This window comes from Equus quagga, chromosome 12 (assembly GCF_021613505.1).
Source record: "Equus quagga isolate Etosha38 chromosome 12, UCLA_HA_Equagga_1.0, whole genome shotgun sequence".
Lineage (NCBI taxonomy): Eukaryota > Metazoa > Chordata > Mammalia > Perissodactyla > Equidae > Equus > Equus quagga.
Genome location: NC_060278.1, coordinates 77,628,099 through 77,650,033, shown reverse-complemented (window position 1 = coordinate 77,650,033; position 21,935 = coordinate 77,628,099). Strand labels below are relative to the sequence as shown.

The window sequence follows — 21,935 nt, the reverse complement described above, 5'->3', positions numbered from 1 at the left end:
ACTTGTCCTTCATTTCGTGCACTTTTCAAGGCAGCTGAAAGACACATGGTGTGGGCTTCACCAAGTCAAGGAGAGAGAAAGAAAGAGGGACAACGAATAGACTGGGTGGAGGATGGACACAAGAAAAATTTTCTTTCAATAAAGTAGTATTTTTACTGCCTAGGCAAATGACTTTTATGAAAATACTTATATGAAAAGGAATACACTGTTTTGTTTTCACTTAGTTATCACTATCATTAGGTTTTGATGCAAATGGAAAATTACAATAAAATAAAACCACAGAGGATCAAGGGTTACGTACAATTTTGTGGTAAGGTGATTTGTAATTCAGGTAACGTACTGCTTGAGACTCGTATCTTTTTTTTTAATTAATTAATTTTTTTAAAAGATTGGCACCTGAGCTAACAACTGTTGCCAATCTCTTTTTTTTGCTTTTTTTTTTTTCCCTCCTCAAATCCCTCCAGTACATAGTTGTATATTTTTAGTTGTGCGGCCTTCTAGTTGTGGCATGTGGGATGCCGCCTCAACATGGCCTAATGAGTGGTGCCATGTCCGTGCCAGGATCCGAACCCTGGGCCGCCAAAGCTGAGCACGTGAATTTAACCACTCAGCCACAGGGCCGGCCCCAAGACTCCTATCTTGATTTCCCATTCCAGGTGCTGCAGATGCTATTTGAGGAAGTAAAGAACACACGGATGAAAACAAAAATAATATCACTGGGCTAAAAAGTTAAGACTATTACAAAGAATATGGATAACGAATTTATAACGAATTGCAATACAAATAAACAGTATTTTTAGTATAAAAATTGCATCTGCATGAAGAGGCTATTTAGTAACAAATTATGATTACACTACATCAGAAACTTGTTAAAGTTGTGTAAGTCACACACATACAGCGTCACAGGTCACATGAAACTTCACTGAGAATAAGCCATCTGAAGGCCATGTCCTGGTCTGAAACTCTCAAAGCCCTTCCAGTCAACCCTCCTGGGTCAGGAAAGATGCCCAAAAAGCCACTGCATCAGGCTTCATCAGACTTAATGACTCCACATTTGGCTTTTCAAGACAAGCTATCATCTTCTCAAGAGGAGCAAAATGTAGGACTGAGATAAAGAGATACTAAACAAGAAGGAACATTTCTGTTGGCACGAAAGATTTACATGAATACTTTCCAAAATTTCTTATATTTGACAGGATGGGTCAACCACACATTTATAACACTGGCAGAAACAACTTCAACACCGAAATGAAGGACATAGGTAAACTATTGATGCATATTAGCAAAAGCACCAACCTCTCCCTTCACACCAATTCCAGGTCTTATGCTGCAACATCAGGGGTGCCCTGTTGTTTCAACCTTTTTTTGGAGTCCTTAAGGTTTCTCATCCTGTAAAGCAGCATATAGGCTCCGCTCTTAAGGGACTTGGTAATAAGAAGTCATGTGCTAAGAACTTATTTAAAAGATATTTTTATCATCTATTCCAAAGGTGTTCCAGGATGCTGGCTCTGCAGGGTTATACACACCCAGATCATGGAGCAACACCTTGGCGATAAACAGGGGTTTTGGCCGTAGGAAAGTAAAAATTTGGCTTTCTCCACTGTCAGAAGTCAACCCGGACAAAGCTTGTTTACTTTTGACTCAGCGTGATTTGAGATTCCTTTCTGTAACTATGGAGGCCTGTGGCTAACAGGGATCACATGCAGGAGATCAGGTTTAAGTACGCGCCCGCCCCGCAGTGCAAGGCCCCGTGAACTCCACGTGCCCCACCTCTCACCCCAATCACTGCTGACACTTCAAAGGGAAAGAAAGAAGTGGCACCATCTCTATGTTGCTGCCCTATGATCTCTCTCAGCAAGTTGGGGTGGTTTAGCAGATCTTGCAAGAGATGAATAACAAAAGAAACTAGGAAAAAGGTAGCTAAAGATCAAACGTTCCTCCTAATCAGTGAAAAGGCACCCATCCTGCTCCAACTACTCACACAGAACGCTCCGTATCACCATTCCAAGATCCAGTTACTTTAATTTAGCTAATTTTTATTTATATAAAATTCTATTCTGTAATTCAATAACTAATATTGCAACAGGGGGAAGCATGATTGTTTTTATTTTTAAATCAAAATCATGTTTCCATGCACTTGACTTTTGGATTAAATATATTATCTACAGGAGAAAAATCCATAAAATCCAACTGAAATGTTAATCTAATTTTAAATTACTTTAGCTTGACTTTTTTCCTTTAGTTTTATATTCATTAAGTATTAAAAACAAACCTAAAGGCCTCAAGTGGAAACAAATTAAATTATATGTGTACTTATCAAGCTATTTAGTAAAAACCCTATGTTTTGCCAGGATGTTAAAAAAAAAAAAAGGAAAAACAAGAAAAATGGTTCCTATAGCCAGACACTTCAATTTTTAATGGACCGTCTTCTCCAAACTGTTTGCTCCTCTTCTGCCAATTTTTTAAAGTACTGCTGAGAAAGAAAATACATTTTTCTTAGAATTAGGTACTATTTGGGGTCCAATTGGAAATTGGCCTTACATTTATAAAAAGCCAAAGCAGATTTTACTTCTTCATTCCTGCCTCACTAGTCAAATACTCCACTTTTAAAAAGCCAAATATTTCAACATGGCACAGGGGGCACTATACAGAAAAGCTACTATGAAACCTTTCTTATTCCATAGCTCTGAAGTTGAACTTAATGATCCTTGAAAACTGTTCCAGCTGATTATGAGAGAAAGAAATCCAGGGACAGGAGAGTAGGCCGGGCTCAGCTCTGATCCAGGAAGGCTTCCTGGTATCAGGGACACGGAGCTGCCACCACCAGAACCATGGCACTTTGGGAGAGGATGTCTGAGACCCACATGGCGGGAGGGGCGAGAAATGAACAAAAGTCAAGGTTTTCCTGGTCAGTTCAGTGAATACTTCAAACAAGAGGTCATGTCGGTATCCGAAGAGAAAAACTATCGGCGACTCGTAATGAACCTCACGGTACCTCAACTGCGATAAGACTGTCAGGTAACTGAGTTGGAAAGATGAAAAGTAACCATCTAGAAATTGGATTCGGTCAGAATGAAAACTCCCTTTGTGTGCACCTCCCAACAGGCTCACTCCACCGCACCAGGGAGCAGTTTCAGGACCTCGCCCTCCGTGAGCCCTGCAAAGCTAACACAAGGTAAGGCTTACTTAAACAGCCTGACAGGAGTGTATTGCATATTTCTTTTTAAAAACTACAGAAACTTTCTGAATTTCATAAACCTGTATTACTTATTATTCTGTCTGGACCCAAGGGACATAGGATCAACTTTAGACATCTTTCATAAGCTTGGAATCTAATTTTACAAATTTATTCTAAGACATAAATTAGGTAAGGCAGAAGTAGATGGATGGATTTTTTAAAAGAAACTGGGCCCCCAGGGTACTTTTAGTAGATTGAGTATTGAGAGATTTACAGGGATAAAACTCCTTACGAGATTAAGGAAGAAGGAAAGGAAACCAAATCTTTCATTTCTAGATATTCACTTTCATTAATTCTTTCAGCAAAAGCACATCACTGAAGGAAACCAGAAATGGTTTTCCAGTTATTGTTAATATGGTTCGAGAGCCAGGGAACCCCTTGAGATGGAAACAAAACAACACAGTATTCAAGCTTTCTTCACAAGACTACCTTGTACTGGCAAGAGTCGGAGACTGCTGGCTTCAAAAAGAAGATTGCTAAAAGAACTTTTTGAAAAAAAATTACTACATTTTGGCAAAAAAACGACAAAAATCTCTCCTGTAAAATCCCTACTTCCTTTTGAATCTCCAAAAGTTACGACACTTCATTCGAGACGCTTGGCAATCACAGCTTCGTGAGCTGCGGTCCCTGATTATCCAAACCCTTAAGTCAGAATGAAGGCAGCTCACGTCACCCCCGAGGCTGCCCAAGCCCTCTCAGAGGCAGGATTGTGACGAGTGGGGGCGCCTGCGGAGAAAGCTGGAAATGTGAAAGGGAAGAAATAAAACATAAAAAAGGAGCTTCAGAGAGTGGGGATGAATTTCAAGCTCTTTTCTACAATCATATCCAGGGCCCTCTCAATTTCTATCTCTAAAAAGCATCCCTGCACAGTGGTGCCTGGAGTTTCTTAGAGCTTGACAAAAACAAATACTTAACACAGCAAGAGGAAGTCAGACTCCTGCGACACTCTGAGGATGCTCAGGCTGCTCCGCTCCCATTTTACGGAGCCTGCAGCCTCATCTATGAACAGTGCTCATCAGGGCTGAGGGGGGCGTCCTCTGGTCAAAACTCCCCAGCCCCAAGGATATAAACTGGTGCCCATCCCAAGTCCCCAAACAGATCCTAACACCATGTTTGTTGTTTTGTATCCTGATTGTCATGCTCTAAAGATTCTCATTAATATATATGAGGCTTAATGCCATGAGACTACATGACTATAGATTGCTTTTTTTAAAGAGAAGCTTGTTCATTCAGGAAGAAATAAGGATTTGGTTTAAACTGCAGACCAGAGGAAAGCTGACACATTCCTGTGGCCTGTGTTCTTGGAAATACTGTCATTAAACCTATGGTCCCTTATCGGCATGCTGACTTTTGCGCTGCCTCAACGTGTCTTCCGCCACCTCTGTGTCAGCTGAAGAGGGCGGCTCAGGGACGTCTTCTTCAGTCTCATGGGCGTCGAGGTCCTCCTGGGCCTCTCGCAAAGGCCCCTGGTCCTGGGTGTCATTCCTCTCCTCATCCACACCAGGAGCCAGGCTGTCTTCCTCCTCCTCCTCCTCTGCTTCGTCCTCATCGCCAAGGTCTTCTTTCTCCTCTTCATCATCTACAAGGCTGTCCTTGTTTTCTTCTTCATTTGAATCATCTTTTTCCTCCTCTGCATCCTGCAACTGTTCAGCCCGATGAGCCTCCTCTGACTCCTGATTCTGCTCTGTGGAGGGAAGAGAGGGGAATGTCCTCTGAACAAACAATGGTCACTGAACAATCAATTGAGTGTGTTTAGCTGTGAAATTAAACAATGGGGCACCTGACAGTTTCCTCCATCTTGAAGCTATGTTATCACACAGCACAGATCTCTAGTTGGCATCCTAGCCCCATCCAGGGCTTCTCCATCCCTCTGTGGAGATTTCACTAACCGTGTTAACTTTGGCAGAGTACAGGGGCAGGGAAGGCAAAGGTTCCTTCATGCTTTGTATTTTGTACTTTGTAGAATGCTCAGGACCCACTCACTGGTCACAGTGATTGGTTTAAAAATGTGCCTTAAGTCGAGCCAATCAGAGTACTTCCCAGGAGTTTCTGGCCAGAGTCAGGAAAAACTTTCTCTCTTTCTACAGGGATTGCAAAGCTGATAAAATGTGAGTTAGGGCTGTTGACAGCTACTGAATCAGCCACATGGAAAGAGAAACTTAACATCCCTTGGGCTGTGCTTGAAGGCAGAACATCCCTGGACTTTTCAGTTACGTGAGCTAATAAATTTTCCTTTTTTCCCTAAGTTGCTTTAAACTGAGTTTCTGTTACCTTTAAAAATTCTAAGGAACATAATAGATTTTCTAATTACCTATGAAGTCTCAAAACCTTGAAAACTTCAAGAACTAAAAAGAAATATAAGCTTATTTAGTTAAACTCCCACATAAAATTCAACAATTACGAAGTCTCATAAAAGTCTTCATGCGAAGTCTCAAAAACAGGAATAAAAACATGCAAATCCAGGGCTATTTGGTCCCAGAAACAGTGTGGAGCAGTGCAAGGACTGGGAAGATGGCTTTTAAAGGACTTAGGATAGTTACCGGCATACAGGCAAACCTTATTTTATTGCGCTTCACTTTATTGTGCTTCTCATATACTGCATTTTTTTTACAAATTAAAGTTTGTGGCAACCCTGCATTGAGCAAGTCTATAGGCAGCAGTTTTCCAACATTTGCTCACTTCGTGTCTCTGTGTCCCTTTTTGGTAATTCTTGCAATATTTCAAACTTTTTCATTATTATATTTGTTATAGTGATCTTGATCACTGATCTTTGATGTTACTATTGATGTAATTGTTTTGGGGAGCCATGAACCACGCCCATATAAGATGGTGAACATAATCGATAAATGTGTTTGTTCTGACTATTCCTGCTGTTCCCCCGTCTCTCTCCCTCTCCTCAGGCCTCCTTATTCCCTGAGACACAACAACATTGCAATCAGGCCAGTTAATAACCCTACAATGGCCTCTAAGTGTTCAAATGAAAAGAAGAGTTACATGTCTCACTTTAAATCAAAAGCTACAGATGATTAAGCTTAGTGAGGAGGCATGTCAAAAGGCCAAATGGGCCAAAAGCTAAGCCTCTTGCATCAAACAGTTAGTCAAGTTGTGAATGCAAAGGAAAAGTTCAGGAAAGAAATTAGAAATGCTACTCCAATGAACATATGAATGATAAGAAAGGGAAACAGCCTTATTGCCGATGTGGAGAAAGTTTTAGTGGTCTGGAAAGAAGATCAAACCAGCCACAACATTCCCTTAAGCCAAAGCCTGATCCAGAGCAAGGCCCTAACTCTCTTCAATTCTATGAAGGCTGAGAGAGGTGAGGAAGCTGCAGAAGAAAAGTGTGAAGCTAGCAGAGGTTGGTTTAAGGAGAGAAGCCGTCTCCATAACACAAAAGTGCAAGGGGACGCAGCAAGTGCTGATGGAGAAGCTGCAGCAAGTTCTCCAGAAGAGCCAGCTAAGATCATGAATGAAGGTGGCCGCACTAAATAGCAGATTTCCAATGTAGATGAAATAGCCTTAAATTGGAAGAAGATGCCATCTAGGACTTTCATTGCTAGAGAGAAGTCAATGCCTGGCTTCAAAGCTTCAAAGGACAGGCAAACTCTCCTGTTAGGGGCTAATGCAGCTGGTGACTTTAATTTGAAGCCAGTGCTCATTTACCATTCCAAAAATCCTAGGGCCCTTGAAAACTGTGCTAAATCTACGCTGCCAGTGCTCTATAAATGGAACAACAAAGCCTAGATGACAGCACATCTGTTTACAACACGGTTTATTGAATATTTTAAACCTGCAGTTGAGACCTACTACTCAGGAAGACTCCTTTCAAAATATTACTGCTGGGGCTGGCCCAGGTGGCATAGTGGTTAAGTTGACACGCTCCACTTGGGCAGCCCGGGGTTTGTGGGTTGAGATCCTGGGCGCAGACCTACACACCGCTCATTGGTCCAAGCTGTGGCAGCATTCCACTTATAAAATAGAGGAAGATGGGCACAGATGTTAGCTCACGGACAATCTTCCTTAAGCAAAAAAAGGAAGATTGGCAAAAGATGTAAGCTCAGGGTTAATCTTCATCACCAAAAAAAAAAATTACCACTTACAGACAATGTACCTGGTTACACAAGAGCTCTGATGGAGATGTATAATGAGATAAATGTTTTCATGCCTGCTAACATCCAACATCCATGTCACCCATGGATCAAGGAGTAATTTTGACTTTCAAGTCTTATTATTTAAGGCATACATTTTGTAAGGCTATAGCTGCCATAGATAGTGATTCCTCTGATTCTGGTTAAAGTCAATTGAAAACCTTCTGGAAAGGATTCATCATTCTAGATGCCATTAAGAACATTCATGATTCATGGTAAGAGGTTAAAATATCAACATTACAAGGGGTTTGGAAGAAGTTGATTCCAACCCTCATGGATGACTGAGCAGTTCAAGACTTCAGTGGAGGAGGTAACTGCAGATGTGGTGGAAATAACCAGAGAACTAGAATTAGAAGTGGAGCCTGAAGATGTGACTGAATTGCTACAATCTCATGATAAGCTCTAACAGCTGAGAAGCTGCTTCCTATGGATGAGCAAAGAAAGTGGTTTCTTGAGATGGAAGCTACTCCTGGTGAAGATGCTGTGAAGATTGTTGAAGTGACAACAAGGATTTAGAATATGACATCAACTTAGTTGATAAAGCAGCAGCAGGGTTTGAAGGGATTGACTCTAATTTTGAAAGAAGTTCTACTCAAGGTAAAATGCTGTCAAACAGCATCACATGCTACAGAGAAACTGTTCACAAAAGGAAGTCAGTCAATGGGGCAAACTTCATTGTTGTCTTATTTTAAGAAACTGCCACAGCCAACCCAGCCTCCAGCAACCACCACCCTGATCAGTCAGCAGCCATCAACACTGAGGCAAGACCCGCCACCAGCAGAAAGATTACGACTTGCTGAAGGCTCAGATGATGGTTAGCATTTTTCAGCAACAAAATATTTTTTAATTATGTACATTATTTTTTAGACATAACTGTATTTGCACACTTAACAGAGTACAATATAATGTAAACATGACTTTTATATGCACTGGGAAACCAGAAAATTTGTGTGACTCACTTTATCACGATATTTGCTTTATTGCGCGGTCTGGAGCCAAACCTGCAATATCTCTGAGGTATGCCTGTACAGTAGAGACCCAATAAATATGAGTTCCCCTCCCTCTCTTCTCATTCCAGTCTGAATGAAGGAAAAGGTGTCAAATGATCAATGAAGGGCATACACTTAAAGGGAAATAGCAATTGCCACAATGAAATATTCCCTAATTTAAGAGACGAAAAAAATAATTTTTGTTCAAATCTTTCTAGAGAACACATTTCAAGGAACTAGGTAGTAGTGATGGTTTGATCACCTAGCAAATCGGGGGGAAACCCACTATCTATATGAGCACAAAAAGGCACACCACTAAATTCCAAAAATACTCTATGGCATGAGTTTATTGTACTTACCGGAATGTTCAGATAAATGCCTTGGAAGTGGCACATAGAAACATTCTGATATGACCACCAAGACCTGGAGGGAAAAAAAGTGATTTTTATAGTGAGTAGATAGGACATTTATTACCAAAGAACCTCAAAATTAGGCCTTGCTTCTATAAACAGATATTCATAGACAAATAATTAGCAATTGGTGAAAAGTCCTCAAAAAAGACAAGAGTATAATTAAGAATTTCCTATTTTTCAAATGTGCCATCATGTAGGAAAATATTATTAATTTAGAACAGAGGTCACAGAGGCAAATGTCTACAGAGAGCCCACTGTCCCCAGATTAAAAACAGACGACTCAAGCAGATATAAGAAACAAGATACTAGCAGCCAAGTCAAAAATGGTCTTTTAAAAAACCTATTCTGGACAAATAAAAGCAGTCTGTATATGGGCTGGCCCTCACCAACAGGCAACCCTGATTGTGCGGAAGAATACTTCAGGGTCTAAAATTCTTAAGAGTATCAAAAGAAATTTCTACAGGGACAAATTGTGAGAAAAACTCATCAATGACATGAACTAAATGGTATTTTAGACAGTGATTGACTGGCTTTACCTCTGACCTTGACTGCAGCATGAGTCACTTTCGACTTGCTATTAACATGTCCTTTCCTTTGATAAACTACAAGCTCCTCGGGGGCAGGTTCATCCTAGTCCATGTTCGACGCCTGGACTGGCACAGGCCACGTTGATGAAAATGATGGGATATGCCAAACAGGGGAGAGTTAGCTGGAGCAGAATGACGTGGAGCCACTCTCTACACCTTCCCTACATACTCACCTCGCGGCACCACACATCACAGAGAGCCCCAACGCAGGAAGAAGCTGCCTGTTTAGAAGGCTATACAGTTCTTCTTGTACCCAGCTAACTCCCAGACTTAGCCCACACTTGGAATAACTGCCTAGTCTTTAAAATAGGAATAGTACTTCATACATTAGTGTTTTACAGGTGCTCTAAAATTTTAAAGAACCAAAGTCATAGTTCTTTTGATTCAATTTTACAAACATCAAACACGTACCCTGCTTTGATTGATTACCATCTGTACTGTACTCATTTATGACTTTACTCAATATTCGGTTCATTAGGTTCAAGGTATCATACTAACAACTAGGGGGAGGGATCAAAAAGAGAAAACAATGGCAGTTTAATTATCAAACAACATGGAACATGAGTCTCAACAGAAAAATGAAGAAAGCACTTTGACAGATATTTAAGAGACACGGAGCTCACAACCAGTCATGGGGTGGGGAGGGAGTGAGAACGACCGCCGGAAGGAGGTGGCGGTTAACATCCTGGGCGTAGTCAGGAGAGGAGGAGAGCTCCAGCCGCCTGGCTCCTCTCTCCTCTCGGCTACACCAAATTGAGTCATGGGGGCTCTTGGATCCAGAGAAAGCCCTACGCGCCAGGCTGAGGAGCCGCATGTGGTGGGGCAAAGGCATGCACAAAGCTCTGTGGGTGGGAAAGGAACAAGCTCCAAGCCATTAAATTGATTGGAGCAACATAGAGGAAAACATTTCCATGTGAAAAGACTGAGGATGAAAACTTCCATTTTTAATGGGATAGTAATGCGTTTATTAGCTATTCATGGGATATAATGTTCTTTGTGTTTTTCTTTTTCTTTTGCCTTTCTTAATTCCAACAGGAGGGGAAATTTTTGGTCCAGACATATTGTAAGTGAAAGAAGAAACACTGCCAGTGACAAATGTTGCCATTTACAACAAAGCCTGGGAGACAGTTAAGTTCCACCTGTGATATATCTGGGCCATCCAGAGGGGCTAGGTAAGGGGGCCTAGAAAAGACTTATGGGACACTGGCCTCAACCTTATCTCTCTTAGCTCTGTGACCTTGGACAAGTCACTTAACTGTTCTTCACACTCTCTTGAAACGACATGTTCCAGTAGCCTGTCACCAAGGTCTATTTTATATCTAACAGTACACAATTCCATTATAGTCTTCCTTTTTTAGAAATTGGGAGGAAACCCTCTCCTTACCCCAGATTCTCTCAGTTCAAAATCTATTTTCTGGTCTAGAGAACTATTCCCTTGGAACAGGCCACTTTCTGAGCCACTAAGAATGGCACTGTTTAAAAACAAGGTCTAGGGGCCAGCCCAGTGGTGCAGTGGTTAAGTTTGCATGTTCCGCCTCCACAGCCCAGGGTTCACTGGTTCGGATCTCAAGCATGGACCTATGTGCCTCTTATCAAGCCATGCTGTGGCAGGTGTCCCACATATAAAGTAGAGGAATTTGGCCACAGATGTTAGCTCAGGGCCAGTCTTCCTCAAAAACAAACATACAAACAAACAGGGTCTATAGGGGGATGGTGCTTTCCTCCTCAATCTCCCCTTCCAGGGTCATATTTTCAGGTTTCAGTTTTTAGCCAGGGAGGAGCAGATAGCCATGCATCTAAATGAGGAGAGCAGACTGATTTACCGTCTTTCATAGAGAGTGACATCTACTCCTCCTAAGACTGGAGACCCTCCTCTGTGGAAGGCTCTGTGCTAGGCACTGGTCAGCAGCATGTAGAAAAATAATCTGCCCAAGCACCAAAATTTAGACAGTGTCTATACATACCAGACAAAATGGGGACCAGATAATAATAATAGAGGCAAAAAATCACTGCCTGTGTTTTCCACTGCTTTTCTGCTTGTCTAGAGCTTTGCTGACTTCCATCCTTCACAGCAGAGTTGCTGAAGGCAGAAAATGATGCTGCCAGAGTGATCGGATGAATAGACTGTGCACTTAAGGATCTTTCCCATGTTGGTTTAAAATGCAAAATATAGGGGCCGGCCCTGTGGCTGAGTGGTTAAGTTCGCACGTTCCCCTTCGGTGGCCCGGGGTTTCGCTGGTTCGGATCCTGGGTACAGACGTGGCACTGCTCATCAGGTCACAGTGAGGCGGCGTCCCACATGCCACAACTAGAAGGACCCACAACTAAAATATGCAACTATGTACTGGGGGAATTCGGGGCGAAAAAGCAGAAAAAAATCCAAAAAGATTGGCAACAGCTGTTAGCTCAGGTGCCAATCTTTAAATAAATAAATTAAATGCAAAATATATACTTGATTTCTACAAGTGAGCCCTTTGTTTACATGTGAAAAATAACATTTAGTAAAATATTTCAACCATCACTAGGCTCAATCAAGAAAACAAACAAAAGTCAAACTAGCAGCCTTGTTTCGACTTCCCATCTTTTAAAACTAGAAAAAAGGAGGAAACATAGTAGTCAGGCTTATGGGAAACAATGACTTGATCAGGAAATCACTTCTCTATGGAAAACATCCCGCCGCTCCTGGCCACTGCATTTAAGTTCAGCTCTATTAAGACTCAGAGGAAGGAGAACCCCCAGGGTCCCCAGGACCAAGCTTCACACGAGTGCATGACTGCACGACTGCATTCTGCTTTCAGCCCCCAGTTAACAGCCAAGGTGACAGAGAGCACTGAACTGCACACCTGGAGACCTCACTGAAGGCAAAAATTCTAGCTGTCTGTTTCTTTTAACACAGGTTACAGCTGTAGAAAAGGCATTTTGAGCAGAGACAAGTGTTTGCTATTTTATGGAAATTTATTAACAGAAAATTTATGAGTCTATTACTGCTTTGAAATTACTCTTATTTTGTTAAATAAATTTTTCCTCCCAACTTCTTATAAAGAAACAATATTCTACATCACTGAACAACTTGAACAGTCTAGAATCAACTCCGTTCTTTCTTCAGGGCAAGCCTCTAATAACCTTCCTACACTGATTATTTGAATCTAAGTTTCCAAAGGAACCCAGGGCAGAGGGAGGCCTGACTCAATTTCTTGGACGTATAGTCAACCTCAAAGATAAAATTCCACAACTCTTCACGCTGAGAAGAGTTTTTAGTGGTCCTCCACTAGGCTGATACTCAACCTGCAGTCTCCATAACTCCGCCTCAGAATCGCCCAGGATCTCACTGTTCCTCCTCCAAGAGCGTCACACTCATGTGGCTCTAGAATGCACTGCTAGAAAAACCTAGCACTGGACAGTAGAGGGGAGAAGTACATTTATAGCCAACGTCAAATTTATGTCTAAAGTCAAATCCTTTTAGGCCTAGCATTAGGGACATGTTAATTAGCAGCAATAAGATTAATGCAACAGAATGGAATATATCCAAGACCTAATGAAGGACACATCTAAGTTTTATCCCCACCCTTGAAATTAACATCAGCAGTCAAATCTCAGATATAAACCATAATATGAAGTGAGCATATTCATGGCAAATTAAATCAAGCTTCCTGGGCTCCTTGGAATATGACTTTATTGTCTCAGGGTAGGACTTGCTATAAAGGCAACTGCTCACATTTTAATTTTATTTTTAAAAAGACCCTTCTAAAGAGCCAAAATTCATTATAAAATATAAGGACAGACTTTAAGATAATCCTACCTAAAAGACTGCCCTTTCTATACAGATTTTTAGTCATCATCAGTTATTCCTACTATAGAGCATTCAAGAACTATGTGATTAATATAGAGTGTAATGATGTAAGAACTTCTTATCTTAAGTACAGTTTAAAGCTCAATCAAATTGATCAAGTGTAGGTAAAAACAAAGATTAAAAATACTATATCAAAGAGACAGGCCAAAACATTTATAGTTGCCTATACAGTTAAGTAAATAAATTTGTTATTCCAACTTACCTAAAACACCTACGGAGAAAATGTACAGATACCTACTGGATAATGATTTTCATACCAAACGAAGATATAGTGATGTGCTTTGCATCTTATTTTTTTCCATAATGACTGTGTTTTCATCCACATTATCATAAAAAATCCATCTTGGGAAAACCAGAGTGTATACATAAGCAGATGTTCAGGATTAGACGTTCAATTTGAGTATGTGAACAAGAAAAAATCATCTTGTTTACCCAGGGAACAAATTCACAGCTTTGGCCTTATCACCACAGTGTTCTAATCAAGTAGGCAATGTGTGAAATCACAGCTGACTCGGTTGTCTTGGAAACTGACTACCAATTCAAGTAAGTCTCTATTTCTTCTTTCATCACTGCCTATATTTGGGGGAGAATATTTGAAGGATAGGATTAGGAGATAATAATTTAATGAATTTTCCATTATATCTCAAGTTATCATTGAAAGCAGTATCAAACAAGCAAATACAATTTGACTGCTTAGATTACACACAAAATGATATTTGTTTATGTGCTTTTTAAAGCAGTATCAAATAAGCAAATACAATTTAACTGCTTAGATTACACACAAAATGATATTTGTTTACGTGCTTTTTTCTTTCTTGAATGCTTTCTAGTTTTGCACAAAAACTACTCGACTTCAAAGACAAGAAAAAGAGATTGGCATTATCTCTTACCAGACCCATGAGAAGGCCAAAAATCAAGGTGGCTAGGACGAAAAAGACGTAAGAACACCAAGCAGGAATTCCAAGGGTCACTGTGAAATAGTTGTGAAGATGCTGTAATCAGAAGAAAAAACATAAAATATTTACTTATAATGAGGATCAAAAATGTTTGAATCTCCCTCTCTAGCTATAACTCAAGTCTGCAAATTGTTTGTACATGAGCTCCCACAAAGTTCATCCAGAGGTTTATGCATCTACATGATTCTTCAAGAACAAGTCAAATTTTACAACCTTGAGAATTGAGAATCTGACAGTAATAATCAAGGTCATTTCTAGTAAGAATTGTTACACTTCCTTAAAGTTTATGATCTGGTAGAACTCTGGTAGAATTGTTCTTCTAGTCCCTTCTTCCATGATAGATTTTTTTGGTCACTCTTGTCTAATAATTATATATACTTCACTTTTTACTCATAACATGGCATCCATAAAAAATTAAACTTCTTGAATCATTATCAATTTTTAAGAACTAAATTACTACTTACAGAAAATCAACCATTTAAAATGTCTCTATACTCTTTTTCTAATCAGACTCTTGTTGCTCTACCTCTAACCCCATTCTTAACAACTGTCTTAAATGACAATTAAACCTAAAATATAATATTAGGCAGGAGAAAATTCTTCCAGTTGATTCATTATGAATAATTCATTATGATATTTCATCAGTCTTTGAGTAGAGTGCACATCCTTTCATGCTTACTGTTCTCTGGGACTCTATTTAATACCAAACACTAAAAAATGAGTGAAGAGATAGGGTCTTAGCTAGAAATTATTTACACGCTAAATCATATGGAATTACAGATATGAACCTGCTAGTTTGGAGTCAAAGCCCACTTAGATGTGAACTTGAAGGAGCCACACTTCCTCATGATGGCTTAGTAGTCATCTGCTTTAGGCCCTTCAAGCTTCAAAAACAGTCATTCACCAGAATACGAGCAATTACTGGGCATACGATGAAATGGCTGTAAACTAAATGTCATCAGCAGGCAGAGATAATGACTGAATGACTTGCCCAGAACTGATGAGGTGACTGAAAATGAGTCCAAGCTTCTATTTTAATTTAATATTTCTCAAAATCTAAATTGCTCAAGTATCTTCCATTGGTTTCTCGGTTTATAAATGTCAATACAATTAAATGACACATTTCATTCTCACTTAATTTTGAATGATAAACAAACAAACAAACTTGTTAGCTGATCTAGAATAACCTGAGATCTCCTCTCTTCAATTTCTTATTCAGCAGAAGCAAAAGATATAGACTCGGCAAGTTTTTTCAACACTGGCACACGTAAAGTGTTAATAATAAATATTTGTTGAATAAGAAAAAGCTATTAGGAAATCCTTAAACTATTCACAGGAAATGCAAACAACTCTTGATTTGTAAAACTATCATCTGTCCTTTACTGATGGCATTGGTCATCCTTCTGTCTTCAGCCAGGAAAACTGTTTAATAAGAATAATTCAGAATTCTGCAACTCAGCAGGCAAAACAGGTATTTGAGATATCAAAATGTTGTTTCATTCAAACTCTTCAATAGAAGTTCTAAAATGTATTGTACAGGTCCCTACTTTAGAAAATTCTATGTATTGAACATAGCTTATGTTCTTCTTGATGACTCAGTGCCATCATTAGGATTCAATTCTGAAATGTACTGAAGAATTAGCAGATATGGAAAGCCAGTCTGCATTTGTGCTGACTCATGGATGGATGTATTCTGAAACTTGCTCTATAAATAATATCTGCCCATTTGCCTTACTTATAGGGTTAGAATGAATAATGTGCAGTTGTAAGTCCTTCTGGACAGTGTCTTATGCCCTTTTTGCAAAATAAATGATTACTGTAACCCTCAAGAAACTAAGTTATTTTCTAGCATGTAGTAAATTATTTGCCTTTGTATCATTACATTCTGAGTTACACACTTCGTAGCACATTCAAAACACTCTCTTATTTTAATAAGCTCCACTTGGATTTTCTTCTATGAACTTCCTCTTTAAAGGATTTATTTGTGCTTCTTAGCGATGCCCTGCTATCTTGTGGTCTTCTAGGTGACTGTTACTAACGCCTCATTAATAAAGTTGTGTTTCCTCAAGTGCAGACATCAATCTTTCTCTCTTTGCTCTGTCTGAGTCCACAATGATTTCAGAGCCTCTTAAGAGTGTTAGGCTTCACGGTACCAGGTACTTGATGTTTTGCTGCATATATGTTTCCAAGTAATAACTGATTAAAACTGTTCTAACTCAGTTTTAGATTTCTGTGTTTCTGTTAATTGCCAGGCAAAGTGACAGTTTTCACTTGTGGAAAATACTGACCCTTGTTCAATAATAGATGTGCCCATTACAAGGAATGATCTTACTCTGTTTTCTTAAAATGCACAAAGATATTGCTTAATGGGCCTGATAGTTTATACTATTACACTACTGTAATAGATGGTTGAGTTATAGCTAACTTTGGCTACATACAGATTTGAGTAAAGACATCATCACAGTAGAATAAACGAGAAGAATATCCCAACCAGTGGTCAGATGGATTTAAGGAATGGAGCCAGGCCAAGGCATCTATGCATCAGAAGCAGAGCCTTCCCCCCAACGCCAGGGACAACAGCAGTCCCTCTGGGACCTGAACAACTGCAGGTCAGATTAGATGCTGCCCGAGAGCACCCACCCATCCAGCCCAGTGTTGCACAGTCTCATTCAGAGCTGGGCTAATCCCAAAGGACAGAGAGCTTTTTGGATTTAGATCCCACTTATGTCACAGGACATATTCTAGGAGTTCTGGGACAAGCCCTAAATCCCTTTCAGACACAGATTAGAATCCTCAAAATATCTTCCCTGCGTGGCAGCAGCTCAAAAAGACTTCTCCAGGGATGGCCAAGGGTTCGCTTCTCCTTCCATGTTTCATCTTCTGGATATTTGCAACAGGACACAACTTGTAGCCTCTTGTACGCTCTATGAGAGGTGTCTTATGGATGTGTACCATCTCACTGTAATATTGTTCTAGATACTCTTACAAGGAAAAAAACCAAAAACAGTAAGATAAGAGATGCACTATCTAAAACACAGGAGGATGTTCTGGAGTTTTAAAATACACTCATTATTCTCCAGTCTAAACACTCACGGCCTTTAATTCTCATCACAAGATAGTTACAAAGCATTAAATCTTCTCCATCACAGATTGTCTTCCCAAGATTGTAGCACACGTTACTGTAGCTGAAATTTGCTGTATGCCTGCATGCTTTCATAAGAACAGTAACAGTGAGGAGAGGTAAATTACATCCTATATCAGCTCAGTGAGCAGCACAAATCCACCAAATCAAATAATGTTTAAACACATTCAAATGTTAAACTCAGTTAGCAAAAGTACACATTGTACAACTGCCACAGAAAGCTATTTTAATCCTGCTATCAGCCTTGGTTAAAAAATAAGTGAATAAAGAGATAAAGTATTCCTTGTTGCCTAATCAGAGGGGAACAGTAAAATAATGATGACAACAATGATTAGTGAATATAACTAACAAAAAACAGTTATCAAGCATGTACTAGGTGCCAGGTTCTATGCTAAGCATTCAAAATGTTCCAGTAACAACAGAAAAAACAAACGGGTCCAGAAACACGCACACGAGGTGGAGAACAACAGCCTGTCTCCCTGGAAGAGAGAAGACCATGCCTCCCTGTGTCACTGTAGCCAACTGTGAAAAGAGAAGAAAAGACAGAAAGATGGAAAAGCCTCTCCAAACATGTGCCACAGACAGAACTCTCCAGCCCAGGTTTCCCAGCCCTGACTGCGGCGTGTCCCAGTTCAACCTTCTGCACGTCACTTTCACGGCATTAGCCTCACCTTCTACTATCCTGTACATTATCCACATTTTTCAGTAAGCTGTCACTTTTTTTTAAAGTTGAACACGATTTTAAAGAAATTTTATATTGCTACCATAAATAGAAAAGCAGTATGAATTCTGCATCTAAAAGATGTCTACTCTTTGAGAAACTTCTCTTGTTATTGTACATTTTGCAGGCTTCAGTGACTCCTATAAGTGGGCAGAATGTCAAAACTATACTTGAAGATAGGTATTAGAGCTAAAGTGGCAATGACTTCTAGGAGTTTATATAAAAATTAAAATACACAAGTGGACTCCATTGTGATTAGGCTGGAAAAACTGGAATTTTGGTTATGGAAAGAACACTCTAGATTATCTACTCTTGCTCCACATTGTGGTCCAAATTACTTATCAAGGATTCCTAGGATTCCAGGTGACAGAAAGCAGGAAGCTCACAAGATCTGGCTTTTAAGACTGCTCAAGGGGCTTCCTCACCTCAATGGTTTATTCAAGCAAGAACATATAGAAAGTTAATGCAGAGCTAAGAAAGCCAAAAGCAGACCCAAAAAAACCCCAGAGTTCACTGGAACTCAGCTGTGTGGGTGCCATCACCAGGCCACCTCAGCATCCTGAGGCCCAGCTTTTATCTCCAGAATGCCAGTTCACTCCTAAAGTAGAAACTCAAGGCCTTTAAGGAATCACTAGTTCAGTAGGCTCCGATCTTCCAGATATTGCTCTTATTTGTGTTTTCTCGTTTTCATTAGAGAAAAATTAAAAATACAGAAAAAGAGATTTTTTTAAAATAAGCCACAATTTCAATATCAGAGATAACCACTGTTGACATTTGGTTAATCTCTCTCTAGGCATTTCCCAAATATACACAAAAAAAAAAACTTCATATGAACATAACACTATACCAACTGTTGTCTTTCCCCCCACTTAACAATATGCATTTTTCCCTATGGAAGTAGTTACATTTAACTAGCCACCCATCCAGGGGAGACTCTTGCTGAGGAAAGACTGACTCCTATCTGTCTACGTATCCACAAAAACTCAGTAGGATAAAAGAGACTGTGATAGGCATGAACAATCTTGCCTCACTGGTGTTAGGCCCTCTACGTCTGTCTTTCTTCTCTGTTTTTATCTTCTTTCTTGAAGACTACACTCTTTTAGTTCTAGCCATGCTCTCTCTCTCACTATGTGCTGTTTCTTCTGTTCATGGTTAATATGGTTGCACTACAGTTTTATATTATCTAGACATGAGTTAAAAACAGGTTATGTTCCCCACAATTATACATTCAACATTGATGTGAGGATCTTGAGCAAGGGAGAAGAATGAGCTAAATAAGCTAAGTGAGTGGACCCAGACGACTGGCTCAGTAAGTGATTCGGTAAGAGCAACAAGGCAAGACTGTACCCAGAGGTTGAAGTGGGAACCAGAGACCTGATGGGTACCAAGGATTGGATCTCACCAGGCCAGAGATCATACCCTCTGTGAACAAGAGGATAAGGGTTGGATTCTAGATACACAGGTGGTGAGAGCCCTTCCCAGAGATTTGATAAAAGGCTAAAGATTTGTTTCTAAGAATAAAAGAAACTACAAAAGTTGTCAAGAGGCTTGGGGAAGCTAGATGTTGATACAGAGGGTAATACTATATTTCTGTTACAGATTTTTAAGGTAATATGTTCACATACGAGGAGATAAAAATAATCTACAAACCTACCATTTATATTCTTTTGGTCACGTACACTCCCCTCCCACATGACCTCTCCACATACACACAATATACATTCAGGGTAAATATACTAGTGATCCTGTTAAATATAAATGGATTAAATTTATCAGCTAAAAGAATTGCTTCTTGCTACCTGCTTTTTACAAGACTCACTTAAAACATAACTACAACAGAAAGGTTGAAAGTGAAAAAAAATTAATTTCCAGGAAAATGCTCACCAAAAAGAAAAAAATATGGTATTAATATTTAATAAAAATGTCTTTATATAATGTAAAATGTAATTGTCAAATTCTACAGTTTAGCTTATAAAATAATCTTTTTTGTTCTCTTTTTTCATATCTGGAAAGATATTCTAAATATACATATATACAAATATCATATATACTTTACTTCTCAGTCACTAAGAAGAATATCTTAATTGGTTATTCAGAGATGAATGATATTCTATTCTCCAAATGGCCCTTTCTCTGCAGTCCAATGCATCCATTCGTGCTGTCCAAGGCTAGGTACTGTGTGTACAAAGATAAAACATCCACTCCTGGCCTTGATGTGCTCCAAATGCCACACATTGTAATCATTCACATGATATAATGAAAAACTGATTCCTTATCTAAACTCTTGTTTATCTAAGCCCTCAATGCCAAGCTCTATGAAGTCAGAACAACTCCTTATCTTCCCTGATACTGTCTTTGAAAGCAAAACTACTCTTTAACAATGTGTGAAGGCCATGATCCACTTCCATCTAAGCTCTTCTTAACTCACAAAGCAAATTCACTTCTTGACCTGCACTTCTAGGTTCTGTGCTAAGATCTTGATCTCGAGGATTTCCAACATCCATCTATTACAATCACCCTTTTGGATTAGACATTACAAGGCTAAATACAAGGCTCTCAGATGGCTATCAGAATATATGACTCTGTCAACCGTTAGTGTCAACATACTGCAAAAGGCAGAATCTCTTACTCTCAATTGCCAGTTTGCAATTCATAATTCTCCGCCCTTGAATAAACCTCTCACCAACATTAAGAAAACAGCAGAAGGAAACCATATCAAACTCAAACTATCTGGAGAAAGGCCAAATGTTATTTATTGTTTAATATAATACACAAATGCCAAAAAAAGACAGTTAACAAATTTTAACCAAAAAAAGACTGAATTACGTCAGCAATTTAGCTTCTGTTGTAAAAAAAAAAAAAAAAAAAAAAAACCCTGAAGTAAGTATTCTATCTCACAAGGCAAAAAATACAATACAACTGAGAAAATGGGACACAAAAAGTTGTTCTTAAATTTCCCTCAACATATCAATGTGCATGAGAAACAGAAAAAGTCTTCATGAGGCTCCTTCAGTCTTAAGTTCCAAATACAACACTATCACCTACAATCCTAGCTTAGAAAAGAGATATGGAGGGATTCACTTCTAAAGATTTTTCAAAATACTTTAAGGATACGTATTTAATTCCACAGCAATTTTGTTAAATCTGGTATGAGTTAGCCCACTGTACACATAAAAGGGAGCAAAAGGTTATGTGACACATTCAAGATAATATAATAGTTCCACATTTTAACCTAAATAACAGTTCTAACTCACTGAAATGATTCAGTGACATGATATAATTCCATACAGCAGGGGCATGCAAACTTTGGGGCCACAGAGCAAATATTTCAGGCTTGTGAGCCAAACGGTCTCTGTCACAACTCCTCAACTGCACCACTGTAGTGTAAAAGCAGTCACAGAAAATAGGTAATGAATGAACATGGTTGTGTTCCAATAAAACTTTATCAAAACAGGTGGCCAGCCTACAAGCTGTAGTTTGCTGATTCCTGACATATAGAATCACTTTCAGGGATTTCTGATCTGTAGGCAGCTTATGAAGATGGGAAAATAAGATGAAGTAAAACCACATAAGCCCTCTCAGCTTTGTTAAAGGGATTGTCATTGACCTAAGAAAATATGACTTTAACACAATAGTTACGAGTCCTTATTCAATTTATGCCCTTCTACACAAAGACATATTTCCACTGGGACCCCACGTGAGCACAGCTGTGTGGCTTAAGAAGAAAAGTGAAATTACAGAAGTATATATAAGCATTTATTTTCCTATTATTTAGAAGCTAAATTCTTACTCTTAAAAAACCCCTCTGCCAAGATTCACAAAGGGTATATTTAAGATTACTCACCCATATCTTGCCAGAGATGCTAAAGAGACCAGCCATTCCAGACATCCTAA

General features: G+C 39.3%; 1 protein-coding gene across 1 annotated transcript in view; it reads right to left on the bottom strand.

The window, feature by feature from the left end:
- Positions 1-748: 748 nt before the first annotated feature.
- Positions 749-21,935, bottom strand: part of TMX4 (thioredoxin related transmembrane protein 4) — a 45,612-nt gene continuing 24,425 nt past the window's right edge. Inside the window, exons 5-8 of the mRNA XM_046678647.1 lie at positions 21,886-21,931; positions 14,113-14,214; positions 8,732-8,795; positions 749-4,922 (exon numbers count right to left, since the gene is read on the bottom strand). Coding sequence (XP_046534603.1) covers positions 4,561-4,922; positions 8,732-8,795; positions 14,113-14,214; positions 21,886-21,931 — 574 coding nt within the window. The 3' untranslated portion in view covers positions 749-4,560. The remainder of the gene's footprint in view (positions 4,923-8,731; positions 8,796-14,112; positions 14,215-21,885; positions 21,932-21,935) is intronic.